The sequence below is a fragment of the Prunus mume genome, linkage group LG2 (genome assembly GCF_029339155.1).
Source record: "Prunus mume cultivar Tortuosa linkage group LG2, ASM2933915v1, whole genome shotgun sequence".
Classification (NCBI taxonomy): domain Eukaryota; kingdom Viridiplantae; phylum Streptophyta; class Magnoliopsida; order Rosales; family Rosaceae; genus Prunus; species Prunus mume.
In genome coordinates this window covers 31,301,630-31,325,464 of record NC_142699.1, presented here as the reverse complement: position 1 = coordinate 31,325,464, position 23,835 = coordinate 31,301,630, and the positions used below count along the sequence as shown (strand labels likewise).

General features: G+C 35.6%; 4 protein-coding genes, 1 non-coding gene and 1 pseudogene across 6 annotated transcripts; 3 read left to right on the top strand and 3 right to left on the bottom strand.

Annotated features, from left to right (window-relative positions):
* Positions 1 to 848: 848 nt before the first annotated feature.
* LOC148920041 (uncharacterized) lies at positions 849 to 2,140 on the top strand (annotated as a pseudogene). The gene is made up of 3 exons (XR_016123740.1): positions 849 to 1,119; positions 1,201 to 1,432; positions 1,521 to 2,140. The product of XR_016123740.1 is annotated as an uncharacterized LOC148920041 (transcript).
* A 737-nt stretch (positions 2,141 to 2,877) lies between these two features.
* Positions 2,878 to 3,592, bottom strand: LOC148920040 (defensin-like protein 182). Its single transcript, XM_089044526.1, has 2 exons — positions 3,541 to 3,592; positions 2,878 to 3,227 (listed from the first exon to the last, which is right to left on the bottom strand). The coding sequence occupies exons 1-2, from the start codon at positions 3,590 to 3,592 to the stop codon at positions 2,878 to 2,880; spliced, it is 402 nt and encodes a 133-aa protein (XP_088900652.1).
* Positions 3,593 to 4,276: 684 nt separating this feature from the next.
* On the bottom strand, positions 4,277 to 5,890 carry SHT (spermidine hydroxycinnamoyl transferase). Its single transcript, XM_008225577.3, has one exon. The coding sequence runs from the start codon at positions 5,873 to 5,875 to the stop codon at positions 4,481 to 4,483; it is 1,395 nt and encodes a 464-aa protein (XP_008223799.2). The 5' UTR covers positions 5,876 to 5,890; the 3' UTR covers positions 4,277 to 4,480.
* A 941-nt stretch (positions 5,891 to 6,831) lies between these two features.
* On the top strand, positions 6,832 to 7,173 carry LOC148920039 (defensin-like protein 182). Its single transcript, XM_089044525.1, has one exon. The coding sequence runs from the start codon at positions 6,832 to 6,834 to the stop codon at positions 7,171 to 7,173; it is 342 nt and encodes a 113-aa protein (XP_088900651.1).
* Positions 7,174 to 14,721: 7,548 nt separating this feature from the next.
* Positions 14,722 to 14,794, bottom strand: TRNAK-CUU (transfer RNA lysine (anticodon CUU)). The gene has a single exon. It is a non-coding gene; the product is annotated as a tRNA-Lys (tRNA).
* A 49-nt stretch (positions 14,795 to 14,843) lies between these two features.
* LOC103323573 (S-adenosyl-L-methionine-dependent methyltransferases superfamily protein) lies at positions 14,844 to 20,675 on the top strand. Its single transcript, XM_008225575.2, has 9 exons — positions 14,844 to 15,049; positions 16,012 to 16,107; positions 16,334 to 16,460; positions 16,579 to 16,640; positions 17,469 to 17,627; positions 17,728 to 17,872; positions 18,862 to 18,933; positions 20,160 to 20,268; positions 20,399 to 20,675. The coding sequence occupies exons 2-9, from the start codon at positions 16,014 to 16,016 to the stop codon at positions 20,498 to 20,500; spliced, it is 870 nt and encodes a 289-aa protein (XP_008223797.1). The 5' UTR covers positions 14,844 to 15,049; positions 16,012 to 16,013; the 3' UTR covers positions 20,501 to 20,675.
* The last annotated feature ends 3,160 nt before the right edge of the window (positions 20,676 to 23,835 follow it).

The following is a 23,835-nucleotide window of genomic DNA, read 5'->3' as shown; positions in this document are numbered from 1 at the left end:
CCACGTTTGGTAATGCTGGGAAAGTAACCGAGAAATATCACTTTATTTTCTTTCCCATGTTTGTTTTGAGTAGAAATGGAAAACAAAGTTTGTCTAAATTTTCAATTATACCCATATTAAATCAAATAAAAAAATAATGCATTTAATGATATATTGTAATTCTAAATTGTTAATGGGGATAAAATGGTCATAAAAATATGTATTTAATGTTAGCTCATTTTCCCAAACTTTCCCATGAGGAGGGAAAACAAAACCCAAGTTAGGAGGATGGCTTCAATTTCCCCCCTACTTTCCCATGAGCCAGGCAACGATTTCTCATACATAGACTTAACAAACATGGGAAAGCAATTGGTTTCCCATTCCCAAGTCTCCTTTCCCATGAACCAAACGGGGCCGACTAATGGTGTTAGTTGGTTGGATTGACCTAGTCCTTTGGCATGTTCCCAAGCGGTCATGGGTTCAAGGCCCCGTTTGGGATTGCTTTTTTTCCCCAAAAACCTGCTTAACTTTAAAGTTAAGCAGTTTAAGGTGTTTGGTAAAAATAAAATATCATGCTTATTTTAAAAGCAATGGTCTTTTGACAGCAACTTTTAAAAGCAACCTCGGGGTTGCTTTTTAAAGCTGCTTTTAATTGAAGCAGCGCGCTCCCTTTAATGAAATTTTTGCAATTCCACAAATACCCTTATTAGGTTAGAAATCTATCCTCACGTATTTCTCTCAAATCTACAGACACCAAAGTTCATCTTCACGTAGCCTCCCAAGTTTGGAGACAATCATTCTCTCAATCTCTCTCAATCTCTTTCACAAGGTAGATTCTTCAATCTCTTCAATCTCTCAAACTTTTTATATACGTGCTGCTCTTGCTTTTTTATTTTTTTATTTTTCTACTGGTTTGCGAGGGCTCCATTGGTTGTCAATGGGCTTTATTTTTCTTCATCTTCTTCTTCATTCAAATGTTATGTTTATATAATCTGCATACTTGTAATATAATATTTCTTTGGTAAATTACTTGATATTGTATGCCTTATGGCCGTTGATATCATAAAACCATTGGATCCTGAGTTTAAGGGAGTCCCGGAAGAGATATTGAGAGATTCAAGATATATGCCCCATTTTAAGGTAAAAATTAGATACAACAATTTATCATTTGTTTTAGGAACAAAGTAATATTTATTGAAATGTTTCTCTTATTGTTTGTAGGATTGCATTGGTGCTATAGATGGCGTACATGTTAAAGCCTCAATACCTCATGAAGATCAAGTACCATATATTGGCAGGAAAGGAATACCGACTCAAAACATAATGGGTGCATGTAATTTTGACATGCAATTCATATTTGCATGTGAAGGTTGGGAAGGCACTGCACACGATACAAGAGTATTTTTATCAGCGTTACGAAATAATGCTTTAAATTTTCCCAAACCCCCAAATGGTAATGTTTCAAATATGTGCATATCATTAAACTTCAAATTTTTCACTTTCAATTTATATTATAATTAAACATATCTTATTGGTTACAGGAAAATATTATCTTGTGGATGCGGGTTACCCACAAATGAGTGGGTATTTGGGACCATATAAAGGTGAAAGGTATCATCTTCTAGATTTCCGTAAGGGTACTCAACCAACAGGTTCTAGAGAAGTATTTAATCACGTACACTCTTCCCTTAGGAGTGTCATTGAACGCACTTTTGGTGTATGGAAGAAAAAGTATAGTATTTTACGAGACATGCCTAGCTATCCATTCGATAAGCAAGTGAAGATAGTAATCACAACTATATAAGGAGGCATGCCCAACGTGATATTCATTTTGACAAAGTGAATGACAACCCAAATGCAATGGAGATGGAGGGTGATGCACAAGAAGAATATCATATTACTCAAGGGCCTGGAGCACAAGAACTAGAAACATTAAGGAACAAGATTGCTGCAAGTTTAATGCATGCATCTTCTTAGACATTTTGTTTATTTCCATTTATTTAAGCCTAGTTTCAATTTGTTTTTATTGCTACAATTCAAACCTTAAAAAAATGTTTATTACTTATTCAATATCAAGGATGGTGTATGAACCTACTACCGTGGTGATCTCTTTATCTTTGTTGGAATTTATTCAATACATAATTATCTTTGTTGGAGTTTATTCAATTTGAATTTTTCTTTTCTTTAAGCAAAGATTAATATAATTTTTAGGGAGAAAAGTATAAAAGCACTTTACAGTTTTATTTTTTACCAAACAGATTAGTAAAAAGCACTTTCAGCATCATGTCCATTTTAGTCATTATAAATAGTTACAGCACTTTTACGGTAAAATTTACCAAACGCTCTGACACTGCTTTTCATACTCACAGCACTTTTAAAATTACAGTTTACCAAACGTTTAACTGCTTTACTTTACAGCTGATTCTTCTTAAAGCACAGCAGAAGCAGCTTTTTTTTAGGAGGATGGCTTCAATTTCCCCCCTACTTTCCCATGAGCCAGGCAACGATTTCTCATACATAGACTTAACAAACATGGGAAAGCAATTGGTTTCCCATTCCCAAGTCTCCTTTCCCATGAACCAAACGGGGCCGACTAATGGTGTTAGTTGGTTGGATTGACCTAGTCCTTTGGCATGTTCCCAAGCGGTCATGGGTTCAAGGCCCTATGATACTTGTGTGTTTAACTTTTCCTTCTCTTTCTTTCTAACTTTGGCAAAAAAATAAAAACAAGAAAACCAACATAACATTTCACAATAATTTTTTAAGAATAATTATAAATAAATTTTGAATCCAAAATAAATAAATAATTTTAAATAGCAGAAATATCCAACAGGTGCCAACAAGTACTGAATGGTAATATTTTGTTGGCGACAATGAAATCAATCAAGCTGCTGAAAGCTAACACTTGTATTGGCAAAAACAAGAAGTATAAAAAGGAGCTCCAACGCTATAGCAGTACCCCATTCCTTGTTGGGGTCCAGGATATTTAGCAGCACACTCTGAGTTGCAGTCCTCGTCAGAGCAGTTTTCTCCCCATATTCCCAAACTCAGTTTGCAAGTTTTTGAGTATGGCGGTGGAGATGGAGGTGGACAGTCGAAGTAGCATCTGCAAACTGGGGTGTTGTTGTTCAAATCGCAACCGGCCTTAGCCCCAGGATGTCCAGATGTGCACCTTGAATTGCAGCCATCATCGCATGCACCCAAATCTTCTGTGCAAATGTCACCTTTCACCATAGGCATCAGGGTCCCTAATAAACCATCATCCTAGATGAATTAGTTCGTAGAATTTTACTCACAATGGCAAATGAAAAACAAGCAAACAAATAAACAAAAGAATTGACTCATAAAATAAACAACAAACAATTTGGATCATCAAGCCACATAGTAGAAGGCAAGGCACCCATACTCTTGTTCGTTGATTTGGGGTGATTTTCAATCGAGTAAACAAAAGAAGAATCAAAGCATGAAAATAAAAGTTGGAAGTGCAAACATATAAAAAAAGACAGCAAAACTTCCATATACACATGCAGAAATCATGCAAGCCCAACTGATAAAATATACCTGCAGTGAATACAAGGAGGACAATGATGATGTAAGAAGCAGCCATGTTCATGTCTGTAGCTGTGGGGTTCAAATGTTTGGTATTTAATTATTTATAGACAATGACAGAATTTTGGGGGTTTACTTTCTGTGGAGAGAGTGTCATAACGAATTAAGAAATTTTTAACCAAAAATAAAATAAAAAATTGAATTAAGAAATAATAAATGTGATTCTGGTTTTAATGGAAAATCCCTTAATCAATAATTTTGTTCATATATCGTGTCAAATCTGAGGAAGAATATATGTGGTAATAATTTATGCCATTTAGATCTTATATTTTGTTTTATTACCATTTTAAAACGCTCCTCTCCTTTCCCCCTCCCCAAAGGTAACGGGAAAAAGAGAGAAAAAAAAAAAAAAAAGGGCTAAAAATTTGATAAGATCATATCTCTTAATTGTTGTATCAAACTAACGGTTAAGAAAGTGCCTTAGATAAGACCCTCTCTATAGAATGACTTCTATACTCTTTGCCTTGGGCCTTATTTTGCAATCCTACTGCCCTGCATAGTTGAGTTGCAGGCTACGACCCAAACTCATCCATCCATGATCCTTAAAATTCTGACGTCTAGCCCCCAAACCTCAAGTACCGAACGAACTTGATCCTCGGGCCTTGAGCCCAAGAACCATGAGCTCGAACTGTTGACCTGAGACTTGTATAGTTATTGTGAACTAGGTAGTATAATTACAATTATAAAGGGTTATAATACTTCCATTTATATACTAAAGTTATTTGAATTACAATTAACTAGGGAAATAATTTCTCAATACAGACCAATTAAGTTGGTATATGTAGGCTAAAGCCATATAGTACTTGGTAATTATATTATTTTGCATATATCTGTTCTTTATTTTTCATCTATATAACGTAGACAATATATATCTGGTCTTGGCACAAGTTATTTATATAAGATCTTCGTAGAAATGCTTCTTGAAAGCATCCATATGCGCCACTTGTAGACACAAAGCCAGAACTATAGAACCATCTCCATCAGGACTTGGAAGGAGCAAGGAATCCCCATCAAAATCATGCGGTCCTGGACCCATATAAATTTCCTTTCCCCATCCAAAGTCAAGCCCATATATAGGCAGTGTCAACCAGCTCACAACCCCAAGATTAGGGTTTCCATAGAAAGGCCCTTGATCACTCCCTAGAGCATGAAGGTCTTGAAACCTAGTCAAGTCCGGCTGGTTTCGGAAGTGATCAATGGCAGACAGCACATAATCATTCGTCACCTTCTCGATTGCCTCCTTTATTCTGCTCGACGCATACCCTAATGGCTTGGACACTAAGTCGCCAGCAAGACTTGTAGCAATCACATCAAATGTTGCATTTCCAAAGTATCCTTGGGGCAATGGGGGTTGCATACGACTCCTCGAATCAACGCAAACCCCCATTGCCGTAGATTGTTCATTTCTGTGAACTCTAGCCTTAGACGCACATCTCCATATGTGCCCTGCCACAGTCTCATACCGTGTGTAAGCCCGCTTAGTGCCAGAATTTTTGTAATCATTCCCCTCGTTTGCCATTCGCTTAAGTTTCTCAACTTGTTGCTTGGTAAGCTTCAACATGGCCACAGTGGTCTTCTTCTTCCTCTCCTCGATATTATCCGATTCGCCAAGCAAAAGGGGTGGATGGTCTAACTCTGAGTGGTCAAGCCCTAGAGTATTTCCAGCTGGGAGTGTTCGATCTTGAAATGCTTTGCGATCCAGAAATGGCATTACTCCAATTGGCTCACCCTTTGCAAGCCTAGCCCACTCAGAAATGAAATGCAATGCACTTTGCCCGTCAACAACAGCATGTGAAATAGTCAAGCTAAGACTAAGACCACCACACTTGAACCTAGTCAATTGTACAAGCAATATAGGAAGTTCATGAATTGGGAGGGTGTAGTCTACAGTAGGGATAAGATAGTCATATTCTGGAGAAGGAGAGAAGTCACCAAAGTCATCAAGTTTCGAATCGGACTCAGCCTCAATGAACGGAACCCCGATGTCATTGCAATGGAGCTCGAGACGGCCTCCTCCAATCCAACGCAAACGACCTGCTAGAGGATAGAATGGCACCAGTGCGCGGCTTAATGAGTCTTTGAGGATGTTGGCTATAGTGTCAGGTTGTGCGGCAAAGGTTTGGTCTGGTTTGTAGAAGTAGATAGTGGGAACATGAGTTATGGTGCCAACTTGGTCCCATTCTGAGAGAGCTAGGGTACCTTGCAACGTTGGTGTAGAGGGTTTCAGTACATAGCAGCCTTTGATTTTCACCACCATTGTTTTGCTTTTTGAAAATTTGAGTGACATGTACAGATTCTTGGTGGATGTGGCAGACGATATGGTGTTGGTTTTTATAAGCCCGATTTATAATTATGAAAAAAGAAGAGGTTTCATTTGGTTGCCGCAAATACTGTGAAGTAGGTGAAAATAGATTTCACATGAGTCTGGTAGTTCCCTTAAAAAGTGACAATTTCAGCTGATTTCATTTGGAATGCACTAAAGCACTTTGGGATGGGCTAACAAAAAAGTGCAACACGCAATAGTGACAAAAACTTAAGAATAACTAACTACAATCCGATTCTTTCTCTGCTTTCCAGAAACCTTTCACAAGTTTATGTCAAGACCATTAAGAGTATTATAACGCACATCGAAAGATAGAAGCCTAGCATAGTCTATATCAAGACTATTAACAGTATATTCATCCATTGCTAACGTGATTTTTGGTTGGATGCTCACAATCTAATATGATATATATCAGAGCCTGATTATTTACGTACTTGGCCCAACAGTGCATGTGCCCACAAAATGGCGGGCTGGGACCCATAAGCTGCCAGGGCTGTAGAAGCCCGCTGGAATGTGATGTCCCCACTATAGTAACTAGCACAAACATTTCCTTTTGATAATAGAGGCTAAGGCATGAGGAGAGTCAGCTGAACCTTGTGATATGTTAGGCGTAAAAGAGCCCATACATGAGGGGGCATGTTGAGAGAGTATCCTTCATTGAAAAATGAAAGGCTAGCGTAAATATGCTTAAAAGATCTTGGGCCTCCGCACCAATTACCAATTGGTTATGGATTGGATATTGACATTCTAATAAAGACTAGACTGTGAGTAGAAGCGAGAATAAGATCTTAAAAATAGAATGAATTTGATTACTTGGATTACTTTTTTATTACATTTTGATGGTTCAGTTAAACAAACTAGTAGATTTTGTTGAAAGTTGTGCTGACTTTGGTATCTCATTTTTATTACAGTTTGATCACATGGTTAAGGGAGACTTGTGCTCTGAAGATTTGGGAGCATGTGATAAAAGTTGCAAGAAAAGATGTAAGTCCCAGCATCCTCGTTGTAAAGGGGTTTGTGATAAAACCTCTGATCCTCCATCATGCAAATGCTTCTTCAAATGCTCTCAACCGCCACCAAAATACAAGACATGCAATCTGGGTATAGGTCCATGCAGCTTTGCCTACAACTATCAATGTTGCAATTCGAATTGTGCCATGAAATTTGCTGGACCTCTGAAAGGTTATGGATTTTGTTACAGCATTATCTATCCTTCTAATGAGTGTCTCTATGCGTATTCGGGTGCTAAGCTGAGGATGTGATATGTTGAATCGATTCAAGTTGCACCTATACTAATTAAAATCTCTCCACTATAGTCGTATGAATACTCTCTACTCTTAATGTATTCCTTGAATTTGACAAAAATTGTGGCTTTATCCATTTCTCTGTCTTGACAAAGCGATATTTTAGCTACTGTAATGTACATTACAGGGAGTGTGTCGGAGCCATTAGATCAATGCATATATACAATTGATGATTTTGTGTTTTTCTCTCCTGGAAGAATTTAATTTGAGGGACTGGTGTGTTTATCTTGAACCACCTTCGTTACCCACAATCGAACAGCAATAGTGAGAGAACACTTAATTACTCAGTTTTCAATCTTTCACACTCCATTTGGGTGCTGATGCAACACTCCATGCAGAGAGAGAGAGAGAGATAGAGAGAGAGAGTCTGTATTAAAAGTTTATGTTTTATCTTTTATCAATGCGCTTATTGTGAAACTTGGGGTTTCAGTGACATGAGTTGTGCACAAATACATTGAGAGACTTCCCCTAATTACATCACCTTAGCAGTTGAACGTGCACACACACTGAGAGTAAGGATCGGGAGAACAAAGTCCCTGACCTCCAGGGAATTTACCGGCACATTTCAAACTACAAGAATTGTTGTTGCATTCATTGCTGGATGGACCTAAACCCAGATTGCATGTCTTGCCGTTTGACAACGGTCGTTCAAGGCCATTTGGCTGTCGTTCAAGGCAATTATGATAGCATCTGCATTGTGGAGGATTAGAAGAGCGATCACAAACCCCATTGCCACTTTGATATTGGGATTCACACCTTGATTGGCAGTCGAGACAACCACCCAAAACCTCAGAGCATAAGTCTCCCTTTACCTTGTTGTCAAAAACTGCAAAAGGCATATATAGCAATGGATTAATTAACTCTCTTCTCGTCTTGAAAATCCTTGCTTTATTATCTAAGTCCTTTATTAAAAATCCATACGCATTCTTCCATCTCATTTAGAGTCGTTTCATAAAATCAAGAAAGAAAAGTTCAATATCAAGTCCCTGGGGTTTAGCCCAAGTACTGGCGAGGGACGACCTTTGGGATAATGGGTTATGTTTAGGATATGTCAAGACTTCGATTCTCTGGAATGTAACGTTGAATCTCCATAATGAATTGGAATTAGCATTAATAAAGCCAAATGATAAATTGACCAGCACACAGTGGATTCGTTTAAAAGAGAAAGTAGATATTAGGGCAAGATTTAGGAACAAAAAGTATATACACCTGTGGTTAACGCAAGGAGGAGAATGAAATAAGTGGTTGAGGAGGGCTTGGCCATCTTGAAAAAATTACTGTCTCCTTGTTGGCTCTTTCTGGCTTTTCGTCTAATTGTCACTTCTTGTAAAACGTGTGTGTTTTTATAGAACCAAAGGCACCAAAACATCACGGTGACATATATGAAAGGAAATCAGAGAAGATATCTACAGCCATAAAAACGGATCTATATATAAACAAAATCCAAATTCCATGCCATATCTAGAGTGTTTCCATATGGTTAAATATATTTTTCTCGTTTAAGAACCCAAAATGGTGTAGATTCTGTACGTTATCAGTGCATATTTTAATTGGAAGAAAATCTGTATTTTTCTTGGGCAAAAGCAGCATAATTAGAAAAAAAAATATCCACACAAACTAGCTTTTAGTTTAGTGACACCGACAGATTTCTTCTCAATGTTGAAAGAGGTCTCAAGTTCGAATCTTTTTTTCATGACGGCAAGTCTCATCTCCTCATAACACTATATCACTATGGCAATTTGGTTGAAGCTAAAAAAGCAGGAGGTGATATTTGGGATATTCTTATGTGATTGTGATTGAACAAGCATAAACATACAAGCCTCGTCTCTTATATATCGCTATGTATGTATAATATTTGGGTTTTTTTTTCTTCTGCAGAATTTTGTATTTCCAATACAATATTTATGGGTTCGATTTCTTTGAATTTTACTTATCATATAATACAGTAGAGATTGATCGAGATTGAACGGCAATCATCATATGAATAAAATCAAAGCTAAGTAGCACGAAATTAAGTAAATCAAAGCTAAAAGAGAATAAATTACGTGAAATAAATAATAGAATTTTAGCGCCAATACTCACTCAGTTTTTTTCCCTTTCTTTGATGTAAATTTTTTTTAATGACAGAATAAGGGACTTATTAAATCCTTAAAGCAACGGATTGGAGTCGTTATGATCAATAATTTAGTAGGTTATTATATCAACTTCTCATGATTTTTAGTTGTTTTTATCAGTTTATATATTGGCTTCTGATTGTTTTCAGAGTGACCATATGCAGTGCAGATTGTTGGTAGCCATATTAATTATAGAAATCGAAGGGTGCCAGTTGGAGAAAATATCTCAATGTAAAGTAAATTAACAAGCATATATCAAATACCTGAATTCAATGTTCGAAAAATCACTAGGTGGTAGGCAGAGTCTAGGCCCTAGAGGAGTAATCGGGCGTAGGCGGGTGCCTAGGAGTTTCTTTATTTATTTATTATATATAATTATTTAGTATTATATATATTATAAATTTATACCAAAATCATGCCAACTAACTGGATATATAAATTATAAAATACCATAATACATATATATTAAACAAATAATAATATTTATTTGTTATTTGTTACTTATTAGTGGTTGCTTTAGTGATTTTATAATGCAAAATCCATTTAATGTTGTATTTTCTGAGGCCAATCCCAATCAAAATAATATATCTGAATAGGGCATTTGGTTTTATTATTGTTTTAAGCCCAGGCCCAGTTGAAAGCCAACATACCCTTACATATAAATACAATTTTCCTTCTCAAACCCTAAGACTAACACGAGCTATCTCATTTCTCCCTCGCTCAGACATAACCCGCGACCTATCTTCTTCTTCAATCCTCCTCTCTCTCTCTCTCTCTCTCTCTCTCTCTCTCTCATAGCATCATCATCATCTCATTTTTCTGAGTCAGACCCGGTAGACCGCCTAGGCGGCCGCCTACCGCCTAGGCTCCATGTAGGCCGATTTTTGGAACAATGGCTGGTTAAATGAGCAGGCAGTGTGAAACAAAATGCCTTGATAATAATGTTGAAGCCGTAGTTTAACATGTGAATCTAAAATCATCAAAACAAGAGAAATAAAAGAGCCACGATAAAACCCTCTCATTTCATTTCCTCCAATCTTGCAGTTTTTTACTGCAAATATGTCTGTTCCACAACAAAACACAGTTTATCATGTGATGTCCCAAAGGACTTCTTGTCAAATAAGTCTAGTTTCTGAGTATTATCCAACAACAATGCATTTAGATTAATGGATATAAGATTTAGCAGCAGGGGAACCGAGAGCTCTGAAATAAACGTATTCACAACACCAACCCTGCATATTTTCAATAAGAAATGCAAATAATACCAAGCTAGAAATTGAAATCACAACTGAAAAGTAGATTTGCCACTCATAGCAGGTATTTGTTTTGAGGTTTTGACCAAGAGGGAGCTGCAAAATATGAAATTGAAATATAAAACAAGTTAATCCCCAAAGGGTAGTAAACAAGTGTGCAAGAAGAAAAATTCTACAAATATGAATTGTAAGTTTTGTTCATTTACCCCATCATCCTCCCAATACCTAAAACAATGCCGGCCAACAATTATTTTATATGATTTTGTTTAATTTGACAGAAAGTATTTACTACTTACACTTCAATGCAAGAGTATAGGATGGATCTAATGTGCACAAACCTCAGATTTTGTAGTCTCCCAACCAAAAGCAGATCTTTTGTACAGAATCTGCTGAATCAATGACACCATATATTTGAGGGCATCCGAGTATATTCCAAAATCAAAGAGTGTGGAATTTGGTGTCTTTGCAGTTGCAGAGCAAGAGTCATTCACAAGTGTGATGGTTCCATGTGTGTCATCACAATATAATGAACAGTAATCACTAGCATGCTGCTTTTCTTTCTATAGAGAACAAGTACCAAAAGGCTCCAACAACCTGCACGGCCAGAAGAACCTTCGATGGTCACTTACTAAGTACTAACACTCTGGAAACAACACAAATTAATATGGATTAAAAGGGAACCAAGTTTATAAATTCCCTCTGTAAATACTCCTTCTATTTAGTTTCTCAAGTTTCTTACGTTTTGCCTGCAACCTTCTTAAAGTGTGTGCATGTGTGAGAGTGTATCCACTATCAGCTTTGTTGCGAAATGCAAGTCAGCATCAGAAACTCCCAAGTGCCAAACACTGAATATTATATGTGGTTACAAAAATTTGGTATTCTTGTCTTTTTTTTGTATTTGTGAGCAAGAATATGAGTATCATTCTTGGCTCATTTGTATGAGAATCATTTGGGTTTGGATTATTGAGATTAGAAATTTTCTTCGTCATATTCTACCTAGACCTGCATGCACCAGGTCTTATTCCTCAAACAGACATGAAGGGAATCACACAAACTCTATGGTTGCACTTTCCAAACTTTATGTGGTTGCAGATTTATTAATCAAATTAAATTTGTAATTGAATATTTTGCTTGAGTGAGTAAGATTGAAGAAGCTAAGGACAAGAAAGTTACTCTTGGCGGACCTACCCAACGACATCATTCTCAAGACATTCTCACACAATCCCCATTTGAGTAAATTTAGGTTTTAGCCATAAAAAATTTTACTTTTGGAAAAGCCACAATTTCAACTTTCAAATCACATCAAATGTAAATGATTCCTTAGAAATCAAAAATAAATAAGTTTGGCTTCTTTTAAAATTTCTCTCTCATTTCTTTTTCCAAAGTCTCCCATCAATTTGTCGCATCCAGTGTATTTCCAAGTCATTTTTTCAACCTAGTTGACTGCTCATTCTTTGCTACACTTCACACATCACGCTGCATCAACAACCCTGGTGTTGTTGGTGTTGTTGAAGTACCTCAACTTATGCTTATTACTAGCTCTCGTACTCGACATGACAAATTCACCATGGTATTCCGGTCATTGAAGTACAATGGAGACTACGTCTTAAGAGAAATCAAATATAGTTTTCTTGTCTCAAAGATTCTTAAGTCGTGGAAATGGTTTCCAGCTAGATTGTGTTTTTAGCAACTTTTTTTTCTTCAAAAGTAGATTTGGATGCAAAGATCCATGCTTTTAATTTTATTTATTTTTAAAATAAACCAAAGGATTAGGCAATATTAGCTCTTCAATATTGGCCATCAAATGCACAAACATCCACCACCCTTAAAGAGGGGACCAACACTTTGGAAGCCCCGCGCCCGTCCCCTTGATCATAACTTATTAATAAGAAACAAAAAAGAGATACAAGAACAATATAGGGGATCAAACCAAAACCTGCAGAAGAGAAAGACAATAACAGAAATGCACAACAACAAAGCTTGCATGGAAATCATATAATTTCTTTTGATTTCAAGAAAGAGAAATTTAATTGGACACCTCATCCCAACTTGGATGGTTTTTTCTATTTTGATTACATGCATTTGCTTAATATAAGGGGATGTTTGGTAATCCTGGATCTTTCTGTTTCATCATCACGGAGTATCAAGATATATATGGGTGTTGAATAATTATAGTAAAAAAGAGTGGATTTTAGATTACAAAATAGCAACCCCCCATGTTCAAAACTTTTGTTCAGCCTTGGAAAATGGAAGCATGACATATTTTTCAAGAAAAATGAGGATCATGTTTACTACTTTATGGATCTAAGATGCGGTGCCATCAAACAAGCAACACTAGAAACTGTATTCCCAAGTGTAGTTTTACTTATTGGGAAGCGCCATACAATGCTAAGCACTCAATGCTTTATATAATTATACTTAAGAACTAAAATATCGATAATATTGACGAAATATCGAAGATATTATTGTTTTTTCGAGTCTAGAATATTTTGGAATATATCCATACACATATCGTAAGTATCGATAATATCGAATAATATCGACATCGATAATTTCCCTTGCACTTCAGCAACATTTGGCCAAAATATCACTATAATATCGATAATATCGAGATGATGAAGACATCGAAAAATTTGAAGAGTTATTTACACTAACACCCCCAAAGTTTCTTGTGTTTTCATAAAACCTCCTCATGTCTCAAAAATTACACGAACACCCTTGAGGTTTTAGTTAGTTTTCACATTTTCGTTGATTATTTGTCAAAAACTTGATGATTTCATTGAAAAAAAACTTATGCAAATGACAAAATTAACCTCAATGAAGTATATGCAATCTAATCTCAAAGCCAACTTTGTCATTTGGATAATTTTTTTGTGTATAAAATCATCAATCTTTGGATGAAAAATCAATGAAAATGAGTTTTGTGAAAACAATTTAAAACCTCAGGGAGTGTTCCTCTAATTTCTAAAACCTCAAGGAATTTTATGAAAAAACTGAAAACCTCAGTAGGTGTTAGTGTAAATAACTCAATTTGAACCTTATATGAACTCTATGTGGTACTAAGTCACTTATATATCTTACCATGCAATGTATAAAGTGTTAAATGTTGTGGTAAATCATTATAAATAAATGGTTATGATGTGTTTAATCTTCTTTCATTAATTACTACATATTCTACACTCCCAGTGTTTGCCAACTTGCTATATAATCAACTTAAATCAATTAAACCCATCATGCAAAATATTTCCTTCCAAATTTTTGTGATAAAGTAATAGATAATTGACTAAATAAACATCATCCAAAGTTTCAAGAAAAATTTCCAAGTTTTTCTTACAATTTCCATGATTTTTATTCAATTTGATATCGATAATATCCTGATATATATTTTCATAGAATTTTCTATATTTTTTAACTACCAATATTTTTGAAACCATCGATATTTTAACCACACACCTTGACAGCTTGTTACCTGAGGGCTTATTTAATATACATTATCTATATGTCTCTTTGAGTAGACAAAACCCGAGGGAACACAATGATGGATTGTCCTCGAGGGGCCCTCAACCATATACATGGTTCAGTACTGTTTGAAGAAAAATTGAAAATTGACGCGTGTCTCGTTAGCTAAGATAGTGAGTCCGTCCTCTTACACCCAAATTCGAATCCCCCATTTCGTATATTAAAGTAGTTTAGACTACTGAAAAAATGTTCATCAAACACAAAATATATAATGAAAATAATGGACCCAAATGGAATTATCAAGGTAACTTAAAGATTGCAAAATAGATACACGTTGCAACCATCCGATATCAACTCTTGAACACTTCCTTGGCTCTCTTTGTCTGACATGAGTAATAGCAGATTGGTTGAGCAAATAAGTTCAATCGATTAAAAGACGGGTCTTGTCTGCTGAATCAATTTCTAGTTGCTGTTGGTAAGTTTCTTTGATTTTGCTTTTAAGTGACTTCCCGCAAGCCAACTTGTTTTTTCGGCCTTTGTATGTCTGCCTGCCTCAGCCCCTTCTGCGAGGCATTTTATCGAATGTGTTGCCTACACTCGAACAAATCTCCGAGCAATCATCAAATCGAATGCTGGAAAAATAAAAAATAAAAAAGCAAAAAAAAAAAAGCAATGTTATTCGCCCACCGTGGGGCTCGAACCCACGACCACAAGGTTAAGAGCCTTGCGCTCTACCAACTGAGCTAGACGGGCTGTTGCAAGTATTTGCAGTTAAATAATATATAAAGTATATTTCTTTGTTTTTGACCGGGTCTTTGTCAACACATAGATTCACAGTCCGAGGCCCAAAAATAACCGGATCGGATTATGTCCAGATTAGTAAACCACTTCCACGCCCGACTCTTTCAGCTTCACCCATCCCGACCGACGGTTGAACAGAGCTAAGACCCCAGCCAATAACTGTCACCCCCGTCCAAATTCCGGCCGTCTCCAGCGAGCTCGTATCAGGTGACTCTCTATGTCTCTCTCATTCGCATCTCTTTGTGTCTCTCTCGTTCGCGTGTTTCTCAATTTCTCCGTTTGTTGTTTGTTGAATAAAGAATTGATGAACTGGGTTTTGTTTAATAATTCATATTTTGTGACTTAACTGCCTTCTGAGCCGAAATTTTGGCCACCTGAGTTGTTGGGTGGCTTGGCAAGGCGTGCCCACCATGTGTTCGACGATTTGTCCCAATGAAGCAGCAGGGGTGCGCGCAGTTTGTTTGGTTTGCTTCTCAGAGTCAGACAATGCCACATTTCCATCATTACTCTCTTCCGGCGTTAATGGAACATAGCTTGATCTTCCTGCTTCTGCATGCCCCAAAATCCCATTCTTTGCCAAACCATATTTTCCTTTAGGATCTTTAGAAAAAGATTGAGAAAACACAGCCACAGGCTTAGTTTCCGTCGTATTAACCTTGAATGCCACTCTTTTCTGTTTAAGTGGTTAAAACTTTCAATGTGGTTCATACAATTCTTTAAATGCTCATTTGGTAATATGATGATTGGGACCATTGCTCTTGATCATAAATATTATCTCGGACAAAATTAGAAAATGATGAATATGTGTATGGTGCTCATGACTCATGGCGTGGTTTGACAAATACTCCTATATTTGTCAAATGATTTGCTCCAATACACATCATGGCGTGCTTACCCAATGCTTTAGCTCCTTTAAACTATTTTGCTACTTATACTGTATCGTTGGTTGCTTTGATACGCATTATGCACTTTCATTATCTATGAATAAGTTTTTTCACATTTCAGTTTCCTTTTTATATGCATTGCATCTTTGAAGACATTATTTTCATGAGGATGATATATGAGTGGGTTCATGGATGATGGCTATGACAATGTTGCAAGACATTCATATGTTCAGCTTCACACAAATTGATGCCGAATTATGACTTTTTTTTCCTTTTAAATTACAGTAATGGCCTTGAGAACAGTGACGAGGAAGTTAGGGAGTAAACTATTACCCAGGTTTTCTCCTGCGTCTCTATTGCATTCACATGCCACAAGTTTCGGTTAGCTCTCTCTCCCCTTTCTCAGTTGTGTTTGTGTGCATGTTTTAATGTATAATTTATTCAAGAAAAAGGAGTCAGTGGTTAGTGCAGTGTGTGCAAAATATGAATATTGAACCCTAACTTCTAATTTTGTGTTGTGGCGCAGTGAATGTTGTATTAGTTCAAACAAAAATTACCTTGGTTCAGTTGGTTGGTAAATAATAATCGATTAGTGTATGATTTGCAGGATTTAAAGAAGTAAGGGAAGACGAAAAAAGTCGAATGGTTGGTGATGTCTTCAGCAATGTTGCTTCAAACTATGATCTAATGAATGATGTAATGAGTGCAGGATTACACAGATTATGGAAGGACAGGTTAGCATCTTGAAGATTTACCTTTATGCTTTGTTTTTATCTATCTATACTTTTATCAAACAAGCATATTACTGTATTTTTCCTTTCCATGACTCTATACATCTGCCCAAATCTTCAGGTTAGTTTCCAAACTAAATCCTTTTCTTGGAATGAAGCATCTTGATGTGGCTGGTGGGACAGGTGAGCTTGTGATATGCATTTATATATGATAAATTCGTCAAATTATGTGAACCATAAGACTTTGGGACACATGTATTTTATCAGGTATTTTTCTGTAGTAACAAGTGGTATTAATGTTACCAAATTACCAAATATTATGATGCTACCGTAGTTTCTGGGTTCAATTATCATTTTGAGGTACATATTTTTCACAATTTTCTTTAGAGAAACTGAAAATACATTTTAGATGCAGCCTTCTGGCTGATCTGTGCCTTTATATCTTCTTGCAAAAGGAGAAGGTCCAAGTATGAAATCCAGTTTGAATTCTCTACATTTACGAACTTTTGTATACTGCTCGTGTACGTGGTTCAGTTTTGGGTATTTTAAAATAAAGCTTACATTCCTATCACTAAATATTGAATCCAGTTTGGTTTGGGTAGAGATCTGACTTATGGAGTGGGCCAAGGATGCAGTTAGCCAGACAGAGTTAGTAGGTATCCAAAAATTTCCGTCAGACCAGAATGGACTGGAACTGCCCTTGGGTCAGAATGACACCATCCCATCCTGTATTATGGGGTGGATGGTGATCTTGTGGGTATATTACCTGCAGGGTGCAGGAGTGCATCTACCATTGAAAAATAGAATTCTTAACCATTCTCCTTTTCAGAGATCTCCTATTCCTAACCTGAATGTAGCTGCTATAATTCTACATGACAATGTGTTTTCCTTGCCTGGAATGGTATTGAAATGAACTGCTTTGGTCTAACCTAGTTTTATGCTCTTCTGAGAATCTTTGGATTATATATGTCAATCTTACTGTTATTTTTTAAAATATTATTGTTTTGTCAGGCGATGTTGCTTTCAGGATACTAGACTCTATAAACAGCATCAGACGGAGAGCCATGCAAGATGTTCTTGAAGATGATTTACAAGAAGAGACTAAGGTTTATGTATCTGACATAAACCCTAACATGTTGAATATTGGTAAAAAGCGGGCCTTGGAGAGAGGTAAAATTAATGCCGTGAACTTTGACTTTTGTTGGATTAAACATTCTCTTTAAAGGACAAATAAGTTTCTACTTTTAAGATCGTGTACTGAAATTTATAGGTCTTGGAGAAGACAAATCCCTGCTGTGGGTGGAGGGAGATGCAGAAGCCTTGAGCTTTGGAGATAATACAATGGATGGTTACACAATTGCATTTGGGATTAGGAATGTTACACACATAGAGAAAGTGCTTTCTGAAGCTTATAGGTAAGGTCAAACCTTTGTACTGGTTAACCGATTCTAATAGTTAATAACCAATACGTGGAAAATTATCATCATATTAAATTGGTAGGTGGTCTCTCTTGAACAGGCTATCACTCCGTGCATATGAATGTGGCTTTTAGTTGTTAGGCTTGCATCAAGACTGAATCAATGCATTATATGGTCTACTGTTGAATACGTAACTTATTTGAATTTTTTTTAATCTCATCATGTCCAGCAGTTTATTTTATTTTTGGATTTATAATTCTAGTGATACTGCTTGAGTAGTTAAATTGTCCCTCCTTGTGACTGCTGTTTTGGTTGTCTCAAATTGCTTATTCTCATGATGGAGCTTTTAAAATTGGAGGGAAGGATTGTGAGACATCTACCTCCCTGTCTCTATGAGAGGTTATATACAACTAGGAAAACTTATAAAACATTTTTGAGACGATTGATAATCTATTTCTTGGCTTTTCCATAAAGAAGAATACAAATATCTAAAAGGTTTCCAAAGTTTGATATTTGAATGTGTTCCCTTAGAAAGAATCATATTTGCTCAATGTCATACAACTGATGAACCAATATCTAGAGCTACAGTGGGTAAAAAGAACCAGATGAAAGCCTTAGAGGCATTTTTTATTGGTGTGGGCCAAAGCCTGTGATCGATCTTGTTATTTGTGTGCACATGCAGTTTTAAATGACCAAACTATGAAAGCTAATATGGTGAGTGTATATTACTGAGGGGATGAAAAGTGAGATTAAACTACTGGTATAGCACTTGACCAAAATGAAACTAAAGGTATATAACTGACTAATGCTTTTTTTTTATTTTCTGCACTCTAAGAATTGGTACTAAAATATGTAGTGACCTGTGAAACAATCTTCTGCTAGGGCATTTCTACAGCAGATCTATGTATCATTTCTTATGCTGGTTTTTTATTTTTATGTCAAATTGATATGCTTATGGTGTTTGCTTTTTATGATCTTGTTAATAGGGTGCTAAAACATGGAGGAAGGTTCTTGTGTCTTGAACTGAGCCATGTAGACGTTCCTGTCTTTAAACAATTGTAAGCATTGTTGACACTTTTTTCTTGTTGACAAAAGTGATATTCTAAACTATTCTAATGTACCTCGGGGGGCAGGGGCACACTGCCTTGGCCAACTCCCACATTTGCGCATTATTGACACTTCAGTTTGGTTAAAGTAAGACTTGGTAAACCACTTGCTTACTTATGTCAGAATTTCATTTTAGTTATCACTGGTATTGTCATCCTCATCATCTTTGTACAAGCAATATCGAAGTCTCATAGTTGGCTGCATAGATCTTTTTCTAAGAAATTTTTAGAAAATGATTTTCTGTGAACTTTATCCTACTGTTAGGAATGTTTGACGCTCCAGCTGCTTACTCGAAATGTTATATTGAAGTTCCTCATCGCATAAAAGAAAAGGAAAAGGAAATGCTGACTTGAAGTTACGTTAAATTTATTTTTCTTTCTTGTTACAAGCACCATATGCAAGACACTTAGAATGTGCATTTGTGTATCATTTAATATTCACTAGGCTCGAGCTTAGTGAACAATATATTGCTCCATGTTATGGGTTGCAACTTGCAATTGAGGATGTAGGACAATCGTGAAGTGCCACATGGTTGGGATTTAGCACGGCACCAGATGGCAGCATTGCTCACCATAGTGTGAGCAAGTGTCACTGATGCAGGACGCATAGGACCTAAATTTATTAGTTTCCTAATATATTTGTTAGTTTCCTAGATTCTCTAGTTTTTCAAATTCTAGTAGGATTTCTACTTTTCCAGATTTCCAGATTTCTAGTTTTAAGTTTCCTATTTTATTTGGGTTATGATTTCCGTTTAAGCAAGTGATTTTTATCCTATTATGTCTAGGTTTTAGTTTGCTATAAATACCCCCATGTAGTTCTTTAAAATTCAGATTTGGATATTGAGTAAACCTTCTCTTAAAACTATGTGATTTCTGTCCTTTCTTTCGTCCCTTCGATCTATATTTTCGTCTCCCCGACCTCCAATATTCTTCTTGTTCTACTGTTCTACCCTTTCTTTCGTCTTTTCGATCTATATTTTCGTCTCCTCGATCTCTTATACTCTTCTATGTTCTATTGTTTGGATGCTTAATCTAATACCTACGAGCTGTACTACATCAGTCACGCACTATTTTGTATCAATGTTTGATTATGTTGTCATTTGATGGACGCTTGTCCTTTCTTTCTTGTGTGTTTGTATAGGTTGTGTATTTTAAGGTTTCCTTATTTCTTCATGCAGCTATGATTATTACTCATTCTCAATCATTCCTGCACTGGGAGAGCTCGTTGCAGGAGATAGAGAATCTTATCAGTACTTGGTAGAGAGTATCCGCCGTTTCCCCTCACAGGTTTTATTTTCAGCTTCCATATTTTAATACTCCATTTCAGTTTTATCTGCAAATTGATTGGATATTGCTAGTAGTTCTTTTGTAACTTTTGTTAAATGTCCTTACAATTTATCTTAATTGATTATTGCAGGAGACATTTGCTTCAATGATTGCAGATGCAGGTTTCCAGAAGGTGGAATATGAAAATCTTGTTGGAGGAGTGGTTGCGATTCATTCAGGATTAAAAATATAGTAGTGTAGTTATGAATTTTAATCTAAAAAAATCTCAAAATTCTGCTTGAACAATTTTTGGCTTTGAGCTTTTTGTTTTGCCTACCTTCCTTCAGATCAAATGTAAGAAATTAAATAGGCGACCAAATGATTTTTTGTCTTGTCCTATATAAAAATTCAATAGATAATTTTTTGTATATTGTTTCACAATTTTGGCCATGAGTATAGGTATGTGCTTCACTCTTTGAAACTATGAATCCCCAAACTCTCTCTCTCTCTCACACACACACACACAAAATATATGACAATTCATCCATTACCGGTTTTCCCAATGATTTGGATCCACATTATCCTAACCCACAATTAAACTATTATGGTTGTATTGTCAGGATGAACTCTTAGCAGATAAGCTTTCCAATTCATTTTCCCAATCTTGACATGAAGCCAACAACTGTGAACATGATAAGAGAAGAACAAATTAAGGAAAAATATTTGGATATTATTTTATTAATTGACACATTTCTGCTAATGGCAAATGATGCATTACCAGCAAAGGCAAGCATGTATAACATTCATTCAGAAGATACTGATAACAAGTTCTCTGTTTCATAAGTTTTAAGTTTTAACTTGGTATTATTTTTCTTCTCCTCAACTTTGAGTTTAAAATAAAAGACATTTGTCAACGGGTCTAGCCCAATAAAAAAAGGCCCTTGATTTGCACATCAGTGGTCTCATGTTCAAACCTTCATGGTACCATGGTAGTGTGTGTGAAACTCCTCTTTGTAGTTTAAACTATTGCTTGTGTTAAAAACAAAAGCAAAAAAAACCTTTGAGACGTGTTCTTTCAATTACCTACATGAGGTTAAATGTTATATTTGATCATGTCTCAAGTGGGCTGCATGTGTCACTTTCTTCTATTTTTATTTGGAATATAACTCTTTTTGGCCCAAAAACCTTTTCTTATCAAAATGTTTTATTATCGCCAAAACTTTGACAATTTTTAGTAAAAGTGAAGCAGCTACGCGTTTGGTTATAAAATGGTGTGAGTATAAAAAACAATGTCATAGCATTTAGTAACATTTTTCTGGTAGAAGTCTTGTGATTGTGTATAATGACAAAAAGAACATGATATTGAAAATTATTTCAAAATACATTTTCAATTATTTTATAAAATTTTAATTGTAAAAGGGTCAAAAGTAAATAATAAACAAACCAGCTCGTTTCCCCTATAATCCACCCATAGGCCCGTTTGATTCACAGAATGGATTTGAGGAAAACCACTTCTCATGTCAATTTCCCCTTTCCATCATTCTCTTTTTTCTTTCTTTCTTGTCGTCCTGTGTTTTACATCTTTAACCCTTTGTTTGGATGAAGAAATTGAACATTACATAGAATTCTAAATTGACGGAATTTAGATTTCCATCATTTCAATTTATGGCAATTGAAAATTTCAGTGTTTGAATTTATTTATGTCGAATTTTCTAAACTACAGAATTTTGTAAATGGCACTGTGAAAATTGTGAAATGACGCCTATTTTGGTGAAAATTAAACTTGGGATTTAGATGCCCTAATTTCCACTATTTTTTCTACATGTCATTTAACAAATTCCGTGCTTAAATTGCCAAACAAGGGAATTGCCAATTTCTCCTCTTAAATTCCCGACTTTTACTTAAATTCTGATTTATTTTCCCTCATCCAAACGGACCATAAATTTTTTAAAAAGAACCACAATACCTAACCCACCCTTAGAGCACTTCCAGCGCTAGGCATTAACCCGGGTAAAAGGCCCCGAAGCCCGGGCCCTCAACGCGACTGCAGCCAGGCAAGCCACAGGTCCCACCAATGGGCAATCCCAATGGCAGATCTTGATTGGGCCGTTGCTCTCAGGCGTCGACATCGATTTTCAATTTTTTTTTAACTGTTGGACCCACCAGCCCACATTGCCCAATGGTTACAAGTCATGTGGCTTCTCCTGGAGCCTCCGATCAAAAAATCTTGCACAATCCAACGGTTGTCTAATTTTTGGCAACAAAAAATATCAAAAGATTTTAAAAAATATATCAAAAAATTCTGGAAATTTTTTCTATACATACCTACTAATATTATTCACTTTTCACACCAATTTAATTTCAAAATTTTATCCGAAAATGTTATCTTGATTTTTAGGTGAGGATTTAATGATAAATATTAACACTTGAGAATTGAAAATCTTATCTGAAAAGCTTATCAAAATCAATGGTTTAAGTATAAAAATAAAAAATAAATTTAAGTGAATAGTAATTGCCTTAGACTTGCTCTAGACTTAGCCCTCATGAGTGGAACCACAAATGGCAAGGCTGATACTATTTACGTGAATAGTGACAGCCCTTGCCCTAGACTTAGGGGGTGTATTCAATTCTAACTTTTAATGACTTTTAATGAGTTTAAAAGTCTGAAGGTATTCAATTGTGACTTTTAAATAGTCTTTAAAAGTTTAGTTGTATTCAATTGTGAGTTTTAAAGAGTATTTAAAAGTTTTAAGGTATCCAAAATGTTAATGACTTTTAAAAACTTTGTTAAATAAATGACTTTTCAATACTTTTAAAGGTAATTCTTACTACCAAAAGTCTTGCTAATTTACACCAGACTTTATAAAAATATTGGGAAGCTGAGAAGATAGAACCAAAACGTCTCCAAACGTCTCCAATTCCTTTTTCCTTTGTTATATCAAGCATCATGCAGATGGATCTTTTTTCTTCATGGTTAGGGCTCCACTTTGGTATCCCATTGTCATCCACTTCCTTCAGGTTAGTAAAAAAATATTGAATGTTTTTCTTCTCTTCTCATCCACACGTTTCTGTTGATGAATATCTCTTCTCATCCACTTCCTTCAGCTATGTTTGCATATAAATATTTTATTATATTGATTGTCTCATATGCTAAGTTTGCATGGCTAAGCTTTTTTAAAAACTGAATCATGGCTAGTTGAATGCCAATTATTTCCTTATGGTACATTTTCAAATGTACTTTGTCATTTTTATCATTTTCTAATGTTAAGGAGAACTATTCTTTGCTTTTATGTAATTGTATCCAATTGTTTTTTTCCCTAATTTTTTGTTCAATATATGCCGACTAGTTCATTCAACATAAAAGATAAATGCTATTTGTAAAATAAACATAAAAATAAGTATTTAAAAGTCTATAAAACTCTATGACAAAAAGTATATGAAAGTTTGTCACTTAACTTTATAAAGTATGTAAAAGTCATTAAGAATTTGTCTACTCTAGAAAAGTCATTCACTTAAAAAAAGTATTTATGATAAATATTAACACTTGAGAATTGAAAATCTTATCTGAAAAACTTATCAAAATCAATG

Excerpts from the sequence above, each read along its gene's own strand:
- SHT (XM_008225577.3), bottom strand. The coding sequence starts at position 5,875 with ATGTCACTCAAATTTTCAAAAAGCAAAACAATGGTGGTGAAAATCAAA.
- LOC148920040 (XM_089044526.1), bottom strand. The coding sequence starts at position 3,592 with ATGAACATGGCTGCTTCTTACATCATCATTGTCCTCCTTGTATTCACT. Across the intron at positions 3,228-3,540 it reads CCTCCTTGTATTCACTGCAG|GGACCCTGATGCCTATGGTG; the intron begins GTATATTTTATC and ends ATGGTTTATTAG.
- LOC148920039 (XM_089044525.1), top strand. The coding sequence starts at position 6,832 with ATGGTTAAGGGAGACTTGTGCTCTGAAGATTTGGGAGCATGTGATAAA.
- LOC103323573 (XM_008225575.2), top strand. The coding sequence starts at position 16,014 with ATGGCCTTGAGAACAGTGACGAGGAAGTTAGGGAGTAAACTATTACCC. Across the intron at positions 16,461-16,578 it reads CACAGATTATGGAAGGACAG|GTTAGTTTCCAAACTAAATC; the intron begins GTTAGCATCTTG and ends CCAAATCTTCAG. Across the intron at positions 18,934-20,159 it reads GTTCCTGTCTTTAAACAATT|CTATGATTATTACTCATTCT; the intron begins GTAAGCATTGTT and ends TTCTTCATGCAG.